General features: G+C 43.5%; 1 protein-coding gene across 1 annotated transcript in view; it reads left to right on the top strand.

The window, feature by feature from the left end:
- Nucleotides 1-17,608, top strand: part of rptor (regulatory associated protein of MTOR, complex 1) — a 148,343-nt gene that overhangs the window by 100,148 nt on the left and 30,587 nt on the right. Inside the window, exons 17-22 of the mRNA XM_070917670.1 lie at nucleotides 2,425-2,616; nucleotides 6,857-6,997; nucleotides 7,337-7,457; nucleotides 8,519-8,659; nucleotides 11,236-11,391; nucleotides 17,409-17,527. Of these exons, the coding sequence (XP_070773771.1) occupies nucleotides 2,425-2,616; nucleotides 6,857-6,997; nucleotides 7,337-7,457; nucleotides 8,519-8,659; nucleotides 11,236-11,391; nucleotides 17,409-17,527 (870 nt within the window). The remainder of the gene's footprint in view (nucleotides 1-2,424; nucleotides 2,617-6,856; nucleotides 6,998-7,336; nucleotides 7,458-8,518; nucleotides 8,660-11,235; nucleotides 11,392-17,408; nucleotides 17,528-17,608) is intronic.

A 17,608-nucleotide genomic window follows, 5' to 3' on the forward strand; every position in this document is an offset into this window, starting at 1 on the left:
AAAGGGAGACCATTGCGCATTATTCATTTACTTCCCTCACCAGAGCCTCAGCGGGTTGTTTTGGGGCCAGCCGTCACTTTGAGAGATTACTCCATCGCCCATTGTGTATTTCCGGGAGATATTGGTTATGTGACAGTTTTGTCACCAACAGTCACCTCTATAATCTCCGCCTCCGTCCCAGCCACCTCTGTGGCGACACTTTATCACCGCAAGTGTCACTTCGGCCTGCTCCTTGCCTCTGGTGATCAATCCCAGCAGCCTTTTGTGTCTGACGCTGATCAAACGTCCAAGGGTTCGATGTTGGGATGATGTAGCTCGTCATTTCGTGGAGTGTACACACACACACACACGCACACACACACACACAAAGAAATATTCCACCATCACTCCCTTTTGCTTCCCCTCTCCTGCTCACTGCAGTTATTTTTCTGCCTAGTTGTGAATGTTGTCTCATTCATTTTTTTCTTTTGCTTTGCTCCGTTACTGTGCTCCTCTCTCTCTCTCAACATTACATAAATGTGACAAATCAGAAAAGCTATATGTGCGCTCCAGCTGAGAAACACCCATTCTTCTTCCATACCACTGTTGCTTAATGCTCCTACCTCTCTCACAGCCCTGTAAATAATAGATGATTCCCAACATTACACAGAGACTCTCTGCCTGCTCCACATCTCCATTATTTATCCCTCTTACTTTCAACAACAGCGCCCATTACTGCGGTGTCGCTGTTGCGAACATGTCACCGAGCTCTGGCGTCTTAATATTCCAGCTCTCAGGGTTCAGCTGGGAGCTCGATCAGAGCAGAGAGAGCGACGCACTAGCGATCGGAGGCACTTGAAGAAAGTAGTGGGGGGTGGGGGGTACACGGGGGCACATTGTGTCGCTGCTGATAAAAGATTTGTTGTTATGACGCCTCAATCTATAGGAGACCATGAAGGATTCTCAGCGCACTGAGTGGGTCTTTTTGTTGTGGTATATGTTGGTACGGCTGCGTTAAAGGCTGTTATGTTCTGACTGTCACATAAAAATAACACGCTGCTTAATACAAAAACAGACTGACAAGCCTTTCTTTTGTCAGTATTATTTTATAATACTTTACTCATTCCTTTTCTTGTTTTCTGATCTGCTCTCATTTGGTTTGTTGTCGATGCTGTTTGCTGTGAAGGCAAACGCAACACTTCCTCTATGTTTACCTGTTGTCTTGATGAATTCAAGATTATATACATTGACACGGCATGTCGTACTGTTCTCTTTGTTTTTTGATCAGCGTCAAGCTCCTGGAAATGAAAGTGAACACTTCCTGCAGGTGTTAGGGTTAGAGGAATAAAAGCCTACCAGAACAAGCTTTTACTATATAACATCTATATCAGTGGTGTTGCATGTTATTAACAGCAGCTCAGCACCAATCGAAAAATATGCAAAATGGAATGGACTGGAATTAATAAAGACTCAAAAGGCATAATCCCTCCTTTATTTCTGGTGTGTTGAATCTTTTATTATTGACAGCAGCTTAACACTGAACAAAAGAATGGCAAAGTAGAAGTGACTGGAATCAAAACAGTATTTCTGTTAAGAAGAGAAACTGAGAGCAGCAGAGTGCTGAGTGCAACATGACTCTGTTATTGTACTGACAGAATTAATGCTGTTGAAATATATGTTGACTGGTAGTACAGGTAATTCCTACCGGGCCTTTATTAGGGACTGTACTTTATTTTTGTAATGCTTGACATACTTTTTCTTGCTATTCACAAAGTTGAACTTCTTTTCAATCAACGCACTACGCTCATGAAACAAAGAAACACAAAGGCGACTGAAAACAAGGAGCGCACTTGTCAATACTTTTTACAAAGACAGCTGTAAAAGGATTTTGAGTAGAGGACACCGGCTTTATCACCGTACTTTAGACTCCCTCCAACCTTGATGGACCAATAACCTTTTGATCACAAAAAAAGAGGTCTGAAGGGGTTCAAAGGAATAAGTCATGCAGAGCTGAGCTCATAATCTTTTTGTCCATCACACAATGTGAGGTTACAGGTTAGTGATTAACTGGCTAATGAGGTACAAGTCTGCTCCCAGCCAGGAGCCTCTGTGCTGCTCACGGGGGTTAAAACACATATTGTCATTTTAGTAAAAATGAAACGCTGGCAGGTCAGTGCTGACTACCACCGTGTCTACTGTCCATAGACAGCAGGACCAAGTTTTGAATAGTTGGTGACTCATGGGAAATTATACACAAATGGCCTTTCCACTGTTATTACTTCATACCTCACATGTCTTCCTACACTTCCTGAATGTACTTATCTGTAGCTATCCCCCCTTTGAAAACCTCCCAAAAAAGTCCAAAGTGCTCGCCTGATTAAGTGAACATCACTCTCATCATTCTGCATCCCTTCTCCTCCTCTCACTCTCCTCTCCCCCCACCAGGAGGCCTGTCTGCAGGGCAACCTGATAGCCAACTGCCTGGAGCAGCTGTCAGACCCCCACCCCCTGCTCCGCCAGTGGGTGGCCATATGCCTGGGCCGCATCTGGCAGAACTTCGAGCCGGCGCGCTGGTGTGGAGTTCGGGACAGCGCCCACGAGAAGCTCTACACTCTGCTGTCGGATCCCATTCCAGAGGTGAGAGGTCTGCAAAAAAGTCAATTGATTGTTTTTCAATCAAACAATCAAATCACGCATCAAGTCAAGCACCCTTTGCCTCTGATTATTCTACTTGTTTCGAAAGTGATTTGTTTTTTTTTGTAAGATATTCAATCTTTTTTCCAGCTGGAGTTGTCAAGATAAAAGTAGATTGTTATTGCGCGGTTGTTATACTCATCACAAACATCTGTCAAGAGAAATGTAGAGTGCTTTTCCAATTTCAGACCAATCTTAAATGCAGGTCTTCACTCCATATATCAACTTTTTTTGATTAGTTTGAAGTTCAGAAAGTTTTGTTGTGGCCGTGGTTGCTGTGACCCCCATTGGCTAATGTTTTATATTGATGCTACCCAAGAGTACACAGTATGTTGCTTGTCTGTAGAAGGTAGAAGTCTAAAGAAGAAGTCCTAAAAGTGAAAAGAGCATTATGCCTCCCTTTCCTGGTATGCTTTTAATGTGAAACTTCTGCAGGAAGTATTGAATTTCATTGACAGTAGTGAAAAATAACAGCAAAGTAGAACAAACTGAAATTAATTAAACGCAACACTTCAGGCACATCTTTTTCACAGTAAAAGCCTTCCAGTGTCTCCAAAAGGCACAATCCCTTTTTCTAGTAGTCTTTTAATGTGAAACATATGCAGGAAGTGTTATTGACAGCAGCTTAACACTGAACAAAAGAATGGTAAAGTAGAAATGACTGGAATCAAAACGTTTACTGCTCACAAAGTTTAACGTCCCTTACAGTCAATCAACGCGCTACACTTGCGTGACCTCATAAAAAGAAGAAACACAAAGGCAACTGAAAATGAGAAAAGAGAGCACTTGTTAATGCTCTGTACACAAATACATCTGACTCTGTCTCGTGTCGTGCATTGCCACAGCATATCGTAGAATATGATACTCAGAAAGTTGGAAAAGGAGGTTGTGACGGACAGGATCAATGAGCTCCAGTAATCTGATGTCTCCTGCATAAACAGCCGAATACGGAGTTATACCGGACCCGTCTGATGTGTGCGGAGGTCTGTGTGGTTATTTTGTGGCAGCCTGGTGTCGTTTGCATGTGATTTAATGAAGGTAAACAAATTGGACGGCCGCGTGTAATGGCACCGCTGCTCTGTTGTGGCGCTTCTCAAATCCAAGGCTGGAGGTTTATCAACATATCTGTCCTGCTGCCTTCAGACAGCTGCAGGGATTTAATGAACTGAAGGAGAAGTTTTCCGTACAGTATGAAGCAGCTGTGGACAACAAATACTGTAAGAATCACTCCTATTAATTCATAAATAAATGCACACTGATTTACTGGCGTACTTGCTTTCACCACGTTAAATGTTTTTTGTTTGTTTTTTTGATGCCGGGAACACATCTACTGGCTGCAGAGTGTTTAATTAAAATCATTTCAAGCATTGTTACGTTATTACTGAGCATTTGCAGAAGTATTTTGTCTGCTCTTGTTGATAAAGTCACCGAAGCGGCAGCAGAGTGACGTTGCGCCAGAAACTGAAGTGGTTCTGAGACGTCTATTCTACCCGCAAAGTCTAAGACACATTTTCCACCAAAGTACCACCAACTCGCTTTGCGCCGCCTCACTTGAGTGAACCTCCCACCTGTGCACCGTGCGCTCTGCACTGAACCCCAAAATACCACACGGACGGGCGCTATATGTTATAATGACGTCTTTATTGACAGCTGTAGGTCCTGACCAGTCACACTAATGCTGCTTTCCAGACAACTCGGGAACTCCAACATTTCCGACCTTAGTAAAAGTGCAATGAAACGGCACTCGGAAGTTGGAGTTCCTACTTGTAAACTCGGCGCAAATCCATTTGTCCCGACTTCACGAAGAAACAGCACCCGTGGAAGCACACATTGTAAATGGTAAACCATAAAAGTCAGCGTGAAGAATATTTGCCTGTGTTTAATTCAAATAATACATGCTTTCATAGAGTAAAACCTGTTCTGCGTGTAAACTGATGTGAAAATATATCGCCAATGTTATCAGGCAGCTGGTTACTGGAAGTCATCCTCTCGGCATAAAACTTATTCGGGAAAACGTTTAAAATGGCCAAAAAATGTGAAATCATTAAGAAACATACAACATTTACTGACATTTGTCGCGGTCAGCCATGTTTCTGAAACACTCGGAGGTCGGAAATTTCAAACTCCGACTTTGACTGGAACGCAGCATGACACACACAACTTGCTAAACACAAAATAAAGTCTTGTAGTGAAAACGAGACCAATACAGTCCAAAACAAAACAATGGAAGTACAGCATGTCTAGGAATCCTCTGGTATACACGCATGTTCTGCACACTCACACACACTCACGCACACACACACACACACACGGGGCAGACCAACACAAGCTTCAAGACTTTCGACGGTCAGCATCTGACGGTGTTGTGTGCGGACCGGAGGGACAGCGTGACAGAGTTTGCCCTGAAGTCCACCCTGACACTCGGCGCCCTCACTCACCCGCCGCACATGTTGGCGTGGGTTCACACACACATGCACACACAAGGAACATCTGTTTCCTCCTTCCACTAAACAGGCAGCTGCTTTGGCTGAAGAGTTGAAACTGAGGTCTGTAGACACATCTGCCTGTGCCCACACACACACACACACACACACACACACACACACACACACAAACACAAACATAGTTTTTCAGCTGCATTTCCATGTTTGAATGAATTTTAAGAGTGTGTGTGTGTGTGTGTGTGTGTGTTATTTAAGGCCACCGGAGACTCAGACTGACTGCTCATAATTCGCTGCATCAAATTGTTGAGAAATATCACATTTCCAGATAAATGACTGTGTTTCACTTCAGTTCCCCCCAGAGCCTCGTGGAGATGAGTGAAGAAAGTGATGAGTAGTCGAACGAAGACAAAAAGAGAATTTATTTAAGTTTAAGGAAAAGTCTGAGGGGACGCAACTAAGACAGTCTTGTTTAGTCATAGTTTGCAAGTCTCCACAACACACGCACACACACACACACATACAGAGCACACACACATTGTAATGATGCGTCATTGGCAATGCAGCCTGCGGATATGCAGCCTGGATTAATGCACAGTAAGACTTGAAATTGTCAGAAGTCAACTTCAAAGGATCGATTTATATAGATAAACTAAAATACCCATGTCTTTATCTTGTATGTTGTTAATGCTCTTCTGTGTTGTTTGTAATGTATTTGTTTCGGTAAGACTTTTTTTATGCTGCCTTCCGAGTGAGGTTTCTCTTGAAAAAGATATCTCTTTTAATCTTCAGGAGACTTTAAAGTTTCCTGAAGATTTAAAAGAAAAAACGGTATTTTGTTGATACGTATTTTGTGTTTGTGATTTATTCACCAGTGTAGCGAGATAGCACCTGTTTTCTTTTTCAGTATGGGTTGGGCTTTGCAGCACAGTGGTAGCAAGACGTGTGCAGGAGGAGTTGGACACGATGTCATAAACACCTTACTGTCGGTGGTAGAATTAACTGAAGGGCTGTTGTAGTGGACTGTGTTGGATTGTGCAGGAATGTACACATGTCTGAGTGAAGGTGGCAGTATTCCAGTCACAGTGCTTTTTACGACTTTCTTTTATTCCAGGTTTTAGAAATAAAATTACAACATGCTCATCTGAAACGTTTCAGCTGATCATTTCAAATTGGAGCGAAGCAAACCGTATCAAAGCAACATCTGTGCGCTGCCGCGTCTCTAACGCCGCATCACAAGATTAAAAAGTAGCTGTGATGATGCATCCTGGCACCTGCAGAAAAACAACGATATACCCAAATATTCATTCTTGTGCTGTAATTTGGTTCAGTTTGTGAAACCAATCCCTCATGGAGAATTCCCTCTGTGTGATGGCAAGTTTGGATTAAACGTCCAATGAAGCGGGCGGAGAAAGTAATGAGTTACAGTGACGAAGAGCAGCTCACATGAGCACACAGCACTGATCATCTCCAGTGCATTTCACAGTAATACAAAAAAGTGAACCATAATTACCTCTACAACTTTCACCCACTGGTCTCACGAAACATCAGAGCAGTTATGAATACGTCTGGAAAGCAAATGTTTGACTTTCGAGGCCAAACACTGACTTCATCAGTGCATCGATGAAGGGAAATGAGACTGCTAACACATCAAAAAGCCTTTAACATTGTGTTTCAAATGATTTTCGACCATAACAGCTTTATCGAAGCACCGTCATTGAACGTTATTTTTCTCGCTGCAGGTGAGGTGTGCGGCCGTGTTTGCTCTGGGGACATTTGTGGGAAACTCCGCCGAGAGGACGGACCACTCCACCACCATCGACCACAATGTGGCCATGATGCTGGCCCAGCTCATCAACGATGGCAGCCCTGTGGTCCGCAAGGTCACTGCAACACGATAACATTCACCCACGGGCCCTAAACACATCGTTTATATTATTATTATATGTATGTGATATTAAGACCCTAACCCTACTACATTGCTGTCCAGGTAAGACTACTAGTATGCTGGTGCGATCAAGACCATTCGATGCAGTGGAAAGATTTATAAAATTGATATAAATAAATGACATATTCATGAGCACACAAGAGTATTACCTAGATAAAACAAAAAAGTGGACTGCAGCCCTCAGAACATAGTTTAAAGGAGGAGTTCAAAATCTTGGGCGAAAAAGTCGAATGATCATTATGTTTAGCTTTTTTCTCCCGTGTGTGTTTGACAGGAGCTGGTTGTAGCACTGAGTCACCTGGTGGTCCAATATGAGAGCAACTTCTGTACAGTTGCCCTCCAGTTTATAGAAGAAGAGAAGAACTACACAGTGCCGTCACCAGCCAACACCGCAGGTACACACATACAATATAGTACACATAATATTTGTCCCCTCTAACCTCTCTGAAGAGGGAAATACCTGCATTGTACGTTGTTTGTGCAAATATATGTAAAAGGACCTATGTACGAGGAGAGTTCAAGATAATATAATAATTATTATGATAATAACTGAGCTCAATATTAACATCAATATGAGATTTGGACCATTTTCTCATGCTTCTTAAATTCAGCTCCTGAGAAATAGCCCTCCTCTTGTTTCAGCCTGATCCTAATTTATCTTAAATTGCTCTTTTTCCCCTCTCACTGCGCTGGCCTTCATTTGTAATCAGCTCTTGAGATGGCAGCAAGGTCTTTATAAATGAGCCTGCACAATATCAGAAATTTGTCTCGGTGATCAAATTCAAGTCTCAACTCGGTGTATTTCATCTGTTCTCAGAGTCGTCTCACTTCTATCAAAAAAAAAAAAAAAAAAAAAAAAAGGATGATTTGTCTTGGATTGATTCATTCTTTTGCTTATTTCTCCTAAAGGGGGAACAGGTCACAATTCAGTAATCTCCAAAATAATGATGATTTATTTCCGATGAGACAAAGAAAAGACTTTTGTGAGCAGCATTTTCCTCTGGGACACGACTTAAAACTCTCAAAACTCTGAAGGGAAGAAAGGAAAGTCTATCAAACTAGCTAGCTACTTGCATGAACCTGCAGCGTCTCCATTGGCTGTAAAGCTTGAATAGGCTTTAATGAGGATGCGAGCCGCTGCAATGATGGGCTGGAGGCTGGCAGACAAGACTTTTAACTCGCATCAAGGTTAAGAAATGGAATGGTCCACTTTAGCGGCGTCTGAAATCACATTACAAGACACTTCCTGGCATGAAAATGGGAAATATATTGTAATATTTCCGATTACAGGTAAGAAGTATATAGAAACAACCTGTTGTTTTTGGTGGGGGTTCAAGTCTTAATAAGGAGGGTCAACCCCCCCCTAATTCGAACCATGATTACGCTCATTAGAACAACATTTGTTTTCATTGGTTTGGCCATGACCTGATGTATGTCCTCCCATGTTTGCGTCCAGAGCCCGGCAACCTGACGCCAGTGAGGGACAGCCCGGCCATTCCGCGGCTGCGATCGGTCAACTCCTACACCAACATCCGAGCTGCTACCACTGCCCGCAACCTGAACAAGAGCCTGCAGAACCTCAACCTCAATGAAGAGGGTAAGAGGGTGAGAGAGGGTGGGGAAACAGAGCGAGAAAGAAAATAAGGCAGATGAGAGGGATAAGAGAGATGAAGCAGACGTTTAGACGAATCTGCAGGAGGACCGAATGAAGATGAAGAAGAACATTCAGTCAGCTGAATGAGAGCAGTGACTGCAATGAGGGACCGTGAGAACATTTCATTAGGTTTTCTTCCTTCGCTTCAGCTGCGGACCGCGGATGTAACAGTCCTCAGGCTTACTTCTTCATTCCATCATTGCCAGTCCTGAGACAGACTCAGTGAGCGTGAAGAAGAGGCTTCACAGCCAGCAGACAAGTTTGTTTTGTGTGTTGGTATTTTTTCCAATCCAGTTCTCGCGTGCACAGGTAACTGGAAAATGCTCATCTTCCTCGTCGTCCACATGGGCACATTTGTTGCACCTGCACAGTTTAGTTGTGTCACAAGCGTTATCCAGATTTTGGCTTCCAACATGCTGCCCCCTCTTCGGTGGCCCTTTCCCAAAGCAATCCCCAACCACAGTCACTCCATTATGTGGTGTCACTCCACGTAAAGTAAAGCTGTGCAGGGCTCTCCGCATTAGGGGGTCAAGCAGCAGTAGTTAAACTTGTCAGCTTTACTTAAATTATGTTTTTTGTCAATTTCCCCTTCAGACTCCAAAGACTTACTCATTTTTGTAGTTTCATCATCTGAGTTTTCTTTTCATTTTCTCTATATTAGTCCTGTAGAGTACTGTCTTTATGGAGCAACTCTTCCCAATAATCCTGTAATGACTCAACGTTGGCTTCTGCTTTATCAGGCTCCTCGTTGGTGCTGGCCACAGGTTTCATAGTTGCTGCACAAACTCCGTCTCTAATCTTCTTTCTTCTGGCTTGCTGCTGCGCCGTGGTCCCTGCTTAGTGACACTCAGCCGCACTTTGGGAAAGAATTTCATAATTTCCATTCCAGCTTTCTTGCAGTTTATATTTATCCACATATTTTCCTATAAAAGAGGGAGCAAACCGGGACAACAAACATGCTGTGGAGCTTCTTGGTCTCAGCGCAGCCCAGATCATCAAGGGGGGCCGGGGGGGGGGGGGTTACTGGAGCTGTCCGTGGTGCTGAACAGTAGGCCTGTTGAGACAAGCTCAGTAAGTTGATACACTGGGACGCACTCCCTGCTCTCAACCATGAGCAGGAAACATCCGTCACTGAGCTGTAGTATTATGTTATGTGGTTTCCCCTGTAGATGCATTACACCTCCAAAACAATGAGCATCCCCTACAAATGTTCTTCTTTTTAACTGGTGCGTGCCTGCACTGTAAGATAATGGCAACACAGAAAATCATTTATTGGCAAAGTAATGTTTTTGCTTTCTGGCTTTGCTTGTTTTCCCTTCACTAATCTGTGATTTTAACTAAATCCACTGTAGAACCTACATTTCTAAGATATTTTTCTTTATATTTTTGTGTGTTTTTGGTGGGGGTGCAGTTTGGTAAATTGGACCAGCATTGATTCGCTGTTACATTGTTTTTTGGTAAACGCACAAACAGAGACAGAGTAGATGGAGAGGGTGTGTAGGGGCCAGAATGGGGTTGAGCCTATCTGACCAATCACAGGCATTTGTTTTCAAGCCTACTGCAATTATCTCTGCTTCCCAAACACTTCTGTAGCTGTGAGGACGAGCTCAGAAAACCTGCGACTGGAATACATCATTTTTTATGTATGCATGTTGTGCGTACGTAGTTTCAGCTTTAAGATGACGCACTAATTTCATGGGGGAAAAGTCTTTGATTAGTTTGAGTGAAGTATCTGCGCTTTCAATTGCAATTTCTACATTTATTTGGTGAAATGTGAAAAAGAAGGAAGTCTAACTGGCAATTTATAGCAGTAAAATGATTTTATTCCCATAATGATTGAAGGCTTTGGGAACACATGAGCCGCCGTCACTTCTGAGCTCTTAACCTCCTGTTTGTCTCGCTGAAGCTAACCCCCCCCCCCCCCCCCCCTTGTCTACCACTGCCAGGCTGAGTGATGCAGAAGCCCTGAGTGGAGTTAAATCAGTGGCACTCGGTGAAGTGCGTAACCTACTGCTGACACCATTTCTAATTCAAATTCTCAGTGCTTATTCCAATATGCAGCGCTGTTTATCATCAATGAGCGCAGAGCAGAGCAGATTTCTATTCTCTACCAATCTCCTTTTCCAGCCCTCAGCCTGCAGTCAGTGTGGAGGATGCATGGTGTTTGGGTTTGCATGAGTCAGAGTAATGATTGGCGATAAGGTGAGCGACTGCTGGAGACGACTGAGCCTGACAGCTGAAATGAAGCTGAATGAGCGAGTTCTTGTGTTGGCATTCAGCTTCCAAGTATCAGGACCGCTCATACTGTCTTATTGGATGTTGATTTGGCTTTTTACAACAATAATAACGATAATAAACTTTATTTATACAGCACTTTTACAACAGCCGAAGTGCTTTCTAAACAAAATAAGAGCCTCTTCTTCTTCCTCTTCAACTCATTTTACTTTTATGATGCTCATGATTTTTTTTGCTGATCGGATCTAAGGTTTTTGTGTGTATGTGTGTTTTCCTTCATCCAGGTGGGCCAGCAGCCTTTTCTCCCGGTAACCTGAGCACCAGCAGCAGCGCCAGCAGCACCCTGGGCAGCCCCGACAACGATGAGTACATCCTCTCCTTCGAGACCATCGACAAAATGCGACGAGTGTCCTCCTATTCCTCCCTCAACTCCCTCATAGGTAACAGCTTGTCGGTAGTACTGCAGCTCTACCGGGCCTGTCCTGTGTGTTTCATCCCAAAATACTTGAATGAATTGTTCATTCATCTTTTTTTCAAAACGTGCAACTCGACCAATTATGCACATAAAAGTACGTTCACAAGTCCTACACAGCTTGCGAAGACGGTTGTATAATGTCTTCCGTGCTGAGAAAATAATCCTGATGATGTCTTGGTTGTTTTAGCTCAGCTTGGGTTTGGGGACTACAAAGTCTGAACAGACGGCCTGAGTTAAAAACTGGGGCATGAAATACGTGGGCATTTACCAGGCAGGGATGGTCCAACGAAGAGGGTCATAAAGTCAGAATATCTCGGCCTCTGCGGCTTCGATTTTGACTATTTGTTCTTCTTTTTTCCTCAAATCCCCCCAAAAACAATGGCAAACAAACAAATATATCTTAGGAATCTGAGGAGGGGGGGTTTGTTTGTTTGTGTACTGTTTTGGTCCAGTCTCACTGCTCTAATCAACTTCATCTCTAAAACAGAGCAAAAACAAGAGTGAATAATTGGACAGAAACAAGACTCTTTGTTTTTAAATTAAACATCTATATTTTTTATTTATATTATATGATATTCATTTTGCACACTGTATCTCTGAACAGTTTGCCAAGTGTGCATGTAGATACTGGTGGCAGCATCGGTGATGAACACGGGGAAATAAATGACCGGGAGAATGTGAGGGCACCAGAGAGGAGGACCTCAGGCTACCCCTGGAGACTCCTGAAAGGAAGAGAGAAAAGCTCCCAGTCCAAGAATAGAACAAGTGTAAAAAAGGTTTGTAGATGTGTAAAGAACGAGGGGGGGGGGGGGGGGCAGGATAGACCCTGTCATCAACCTGAGGCAATTTAAGTGCTTTTCCTGGTACCCACTGAACTAGAACCGCTCACGTAGCTCAGTTCTCAGGTGATTGGCGGGCTCCAACATGTGTCCTGGCAGCCAGTTTGTGTGCGAGCAGGAAAACCATTAACTCACTCCCACCCCCTTTGGGAAAGGGGAAAGTGAAACTGGGGATTCCCCGTCTTTCTCCCTCTCTCCTTTTCTCATTGTTGCATTTCACGTTACAAACCCTGTTGTAATCTGCTAGCCGCCCTGGCACGTGCCCGTGTGTGGTTTTTGCACAGCCCAATGGAAAATGAATCGAAATGGCAAATCGAATGGAAAAGTAAATTGAGCTCTGAAGAACAGTGAATTTGACTTGGCAGGAAAGCTGGTTCAGGTGCTATAATGAAATTTCCTGTTCAGCGTCTTTTCTTTGATTTGTTCCTTAAATGAATGCCACCGTACTTTAGGTGTACCTGACTCAGTCAAGCTCAGCTTCATATCGGCCCTTTGAGGAAATAGCCCTATTTCCTCTACTGTTAAATTCAATTAAAAAAAACCTGCTTTGTAAATCTGGATGGAGTCGCACTCATATGCATGTGCACACTGTTTTTAAGTCTCATGGACATTCTCTTCTCTCACACACACACGAGGTAGCAGCTAAAGGTGATCAAAGGCGTTGTCTGCTCTTTTTCCTCTACGATAAGATACATAATTATTTTCTAATCTGGAATTTATCAACTATTCCAGACTTAATCAAACCCAGACTAAAATTCAGCCTCGCCAGCCAGCTGTTCTACTCGGATTTCTTTTTAGGGCACAGGTACCATGGGACCAAAGCTTGGAAATGAATGTTTGATGAAAAAAGGCAACAATAAAAACAGCCCGGCACAGCGCTTGCTCTCATTACCCTTTTATCCTACAAATTTAGCATTCGATGTTCGGTTAAACCTTTTTCAAGCTGCTTGTGGGCCCTTAATACTGGCGTGAGGTCCCCGTGTAAACAGGTGAAAAGACATATTGGCCCCTCACCCACTAAGCTATTCCCCCGTCAAGGCTGAAAGGAGCCCCAGCCTCCCAGCACGCTTGTTTATAACTCCCACCTCGCAGTGTGCTGCATGTATAAACAAGCCGGGCAGAGCAGATGAATAGATGTTGGTAGCGATATTCAGGAGCATAAAGAAAAGGTTGAAATACATATGAGTGCAGAAGAGTGTCGAATTCTGTTGTGTTGTCACTTACATCCAGTTATCTAACTCAGCCGAGACTTCACTTGTCACTTTGACTCATTTGCTTCTGTCTGTTGTTTGGTTTGAAGTTGTTTTCATGAGACCCTCCGGGCTTCCTTTTGCATCTCGCCTGAAAAATGTATTAACTTCTCTCTCTCTTTTTGGTATACAACAGCAAACGTCCCAAGTTTTATCACATCTATGTTTTAATGCTGCAAACCACCCAAAAAAATGTTGAGAGGTAAAGTGGCTTGTGTATTATAGTGGAGCAGTTTAGAACAAATTGAAGCCATAAATGCTAAATGCAGCAGCTGCTGGACACTGGCCTGCAGGAAACCAGCAAGATGCTATGTGGGAGTCAGAGCAGAGTTGCCGTAGTGATTTATTGATTTCCATTTTAAACATTCATTGTTTTGGTTCTTTTCCTCTTTTTTTTTTTGTCTCACTATTTTTCATTAGTCTACATTGTAACAGCCACACCCGCATCACTGTGAGGCTGTAATGGAAAAGAATAGATCGTTAAAAGTTTGATTTTGACCTTAAGAAATAATGTGATGTGTGCAAGTAAATACAAAATATAAATTTCAGCGATTTGTATGGTAGTTATTGTCGTGCTAACATGCTCCCAATGACATCCACCCAAAATATGGGACCGCAGGCACTACAAGCCTGCCACCTGCACAAGCTTCCCTTCTCTGGTACCAATGTACTGTATTCCCTGTTCTTGTTAAGCGGTTGCACACACCATTTTAGTTTTTTGACTTTTTTTTGTTGGACATATGAAAAATGCTGCCATGAAGTCAGCATCTTGTTTTGTAGTGAGCATGTGTGGAGTGCGCAGACCCCCGATTGTTGTATGTATAGAAGTTCAAGTCCGCAGCTGTCCATATATGAACAAACCTTTAGTTTAGCATATTAGCATGCTAACATTTGCTAATGAGCACTAAATACAAATTACAGCTCAGGCTAAGGGAATGGCGTCAGACTTGTAGGTATTGTTTATAAACTAAAGTATTGGACACTTGATGCTGGCGCTATATAAAAACTGAACAGATCACCGAAATCCTTAGGATTCACCCTGTCAGGAACATGAATGTCTGTACCAAAATATGTGCCAATCCAGCTTGTAAATATTGAGATATTTGACTGGATATGTGAACATTTTGAGCAGCTGATGGCGTTGGACCAAAACCTTGTGGATCACCAAAGTCGTCAGGATTCATCCTCCTTATTTATTATACCCGATCATGCCTTCATACTCTTTGAAACATCGTTTTTTGGTCTCGCCAGGAGCAGTCCAAGTATATATATGCAATATTTGGGATACGGCCGTAGCACCAAGCGCAGGGCCCAGCCGCCATCACTCTCATTTATCCCCTCGGGACCTTTAATAACCAAATTCCATGGCGGTGCTTCCAATAGTTAAGGAGATATTTAACTCAAAACCAAAAGAGGATCACCAAAGTCAGTCGGATTTATCCTCTGGGGATCATGAATGCCTTTACAAAATGTCCTGTCAATCAATCCAATAGTTGTCGAGATGTCAAAGTGTCCTTGAGCAAGACAGTGAACCCCAAATTGCTCCTGATGGTCAGGCCAGCACCTTGCATGGTCGTCCGCTGCCATCGGTGAGTGAGTGAGTGAGTGAGTGAGTGAGTGAGTGATTGTGTGTGTGTGTGTGTGTGTGTGTGTGTGTGTGTGTGTGTGTGTGTGTGTGTGTGTGTGTGTGTGTGAATGAGAGGCAAAATTGTAAAGCGCTTAATAAATGCAGGAATTAAATGCCAGGTAAAGGCATCCAAGGTAACTCTGCGCCTAACATTTTCTGTATCTGTGTTGACATTTATATTTTGACACATCAAGGGCTTGGATTCACTGCTACCTGTGTCAGTGTGTTTGAGGCACTCTCCCACATAAAGAGCATCACAGACAGGATTTGGTCCTGCTTACGCTGCTTACATCTCCCTGTGAAATATATTTAAAATGTGCCTCACAGAGGAGTTTCTTCTCTGCTTTCAAACGTTCAGATGCATTTTTTATGCCACAGCCATTTACAGCTCCAAAAAATCGCTGTGCAGTGTTAAAAGTATTTTATGTCATCTGCCAGAATTGAGGAGGTCATAAAACAGTGATGCAGTGGTTCATTTAGCCAATAATTAACATCTTTACTACTGTACATCCATTTCAGTCTGCACAAGTCTTCAAATGACACAAGTGATAACCCAGGACAAGTCACTGGTGCAGCGTTCAGCCAGTGAGTAATGTCAGCCACCACGTTCCCTCATGTGGACTGCGTGGAGGCGATGCAGTGGTAATTTGTGTGCACCCGTAATGTAGCGTGGCGGTTAAATGGGAGAGGAACCATATTTCACATTTATCAACTGGCTGTTTACTGCAGCAGGTAGCTCGCCGGCTAGCCACCACTAATCAGATCCTGCCCCTCAGGCTCCAGCCTAAACACCTTTTCTCAGTCCTTCTTTCCTTTTCCTTTTTATTTATTTATTTCCTCTTTATTCTCCTCTTGGTTTCCTGTTTCTCTTTTTGCCTTTCTGACCCATCTCTGCTATATATCTTCTGAAATATCCCTCCCTGTTCCCTTTGTCATTCCTCCATCTTTACTCCCTCTGGCCTCTCAGCCCCTCACCCTTTCCAGATTCCTCCTTGTTCTTTGTCGTATCTTTCTGTCTCCTCCCAGCTGTAGCCCTCTGTCCTCCCCTTTCTTGGAATCTTCCCTCCTTGTTCTCCTGTCTTTGAAGCGTGCGACCATTGAACCCTCTTGGCACTCTCTGGAGAGGGATCTGAGCAACTTTATGAAAGGGTCCAGGCTTCAGTCATTCCCACTTCTCCACAGAACCCTAAGGAGTTTGCAGCTCCAGGGCTCGGCCTATGTGCCTCATGGAAAAGCGAGGAAAGGGACAGGGAAGCAGGGAGGTGATAAAAGGAAATGAAATGAGAGGCAGTCATCCTCACAGGTCAAGTTTACAGGACCACCTGCATGGTTGAGTGGAGGGAAAATGAGAAGCATCAACAGTTGGAGGCTATTACCGCTTTGTGTCCCCCAGACGAGAAAGAGGATAGATTGAAGCTGACAGACAAAGCGACATTTAGACGGGAGACAAAGCCGAAAAAGCACAGCAACAGAGGAGGCTTGCTGCACTGCAGAGATAACGTGAACCTGAATCAAGTAAAAGCCCAAAATGAGGGAGCGTGTTTGGGAAAGTAGGTTGTTGCTAACACAAAGAGATGCACGACACGGCAGGTTGAGGCCCGAAACAAAGTGATGTCAGGGAGTAACTCAATAAAATGACAGGACGGATGGTGAAGATGGCACATGAGCAACGAAGCAGTTTAAAGAATGATAAACAAAATGAAGAGTGAAATCACTGTAAAGACAATGCCACAGATAAGAGTAGCGACAGATGAACAAAAGCACCTGACAGTAGGAGAGACTTTATTCATTTGTATTCATGATAACAGCGACAGTTGACAGCAATGAAGCTCCAGTGGGTGAGGAGAGCCAGCTGCTTGTAGTGTGTGTGTGTGTGTGTGTGTGTGTGTGTGTGTGTGTGTGTGTGTGTGTGTGTGTTGATTAATTATGTACATTACCTGACACTGGAGGTCATTTTCCCTCTGCCACCTCCACCCGATCCAACAACTGCTGGAGAGGGAAATGACCGGGGCGGGTAGCATGATGCTAATGAGATGATTGTGCATTTCCACTGAGCTGTTAGCTCTGCTGCGTTAATGAACTTGGATGGGAGTGATGAGAGTTACACCAGAGTCAGATGTGTGTGCTGATGGGTTGTATTGTGTGTGTATTCATTTCCACTATGTGTGTATGATTTGTGTGTATTGTCTGAAACTTGAATGAACTGAATTTTTTTATTTGTGGAAAAAATAAAATATGCTTATTTGCTTTGTGCATCTTTTTCCAGGTGTGTCCTTCAACAGTGTTTACACCCAGATCTGGAGAGTGCTGCTACATCTCGCTGCAGACCCTTTCCCTGAAGTGTCGGATCTGGCCATGAAGGTCCTCAACAGCATAGCTTACAAGGTGTGTCGTGTTTGACTCTTCAAAGCTACTCGACCTTGTTCCTTAAGATAGCATGTCTTCATTGTCCACAAATGTTTGAAG

The sequence above is a fragment of the Enoplosus armatus genome, chromosome 2, assembly GCF_043641665.1.
Source record: "Enoplosus armatus isolate fEnoArm2 chromosome 2, fEnoArm2.hap1, whole genome shotgun sequence".
Taxonomy (NCBI): Eukaryota; Metazoa; Chordata; class Actinopteri; order Centrarchiformes; family Enoplosidae; genus Enoplosus; species Enoplosus armatus.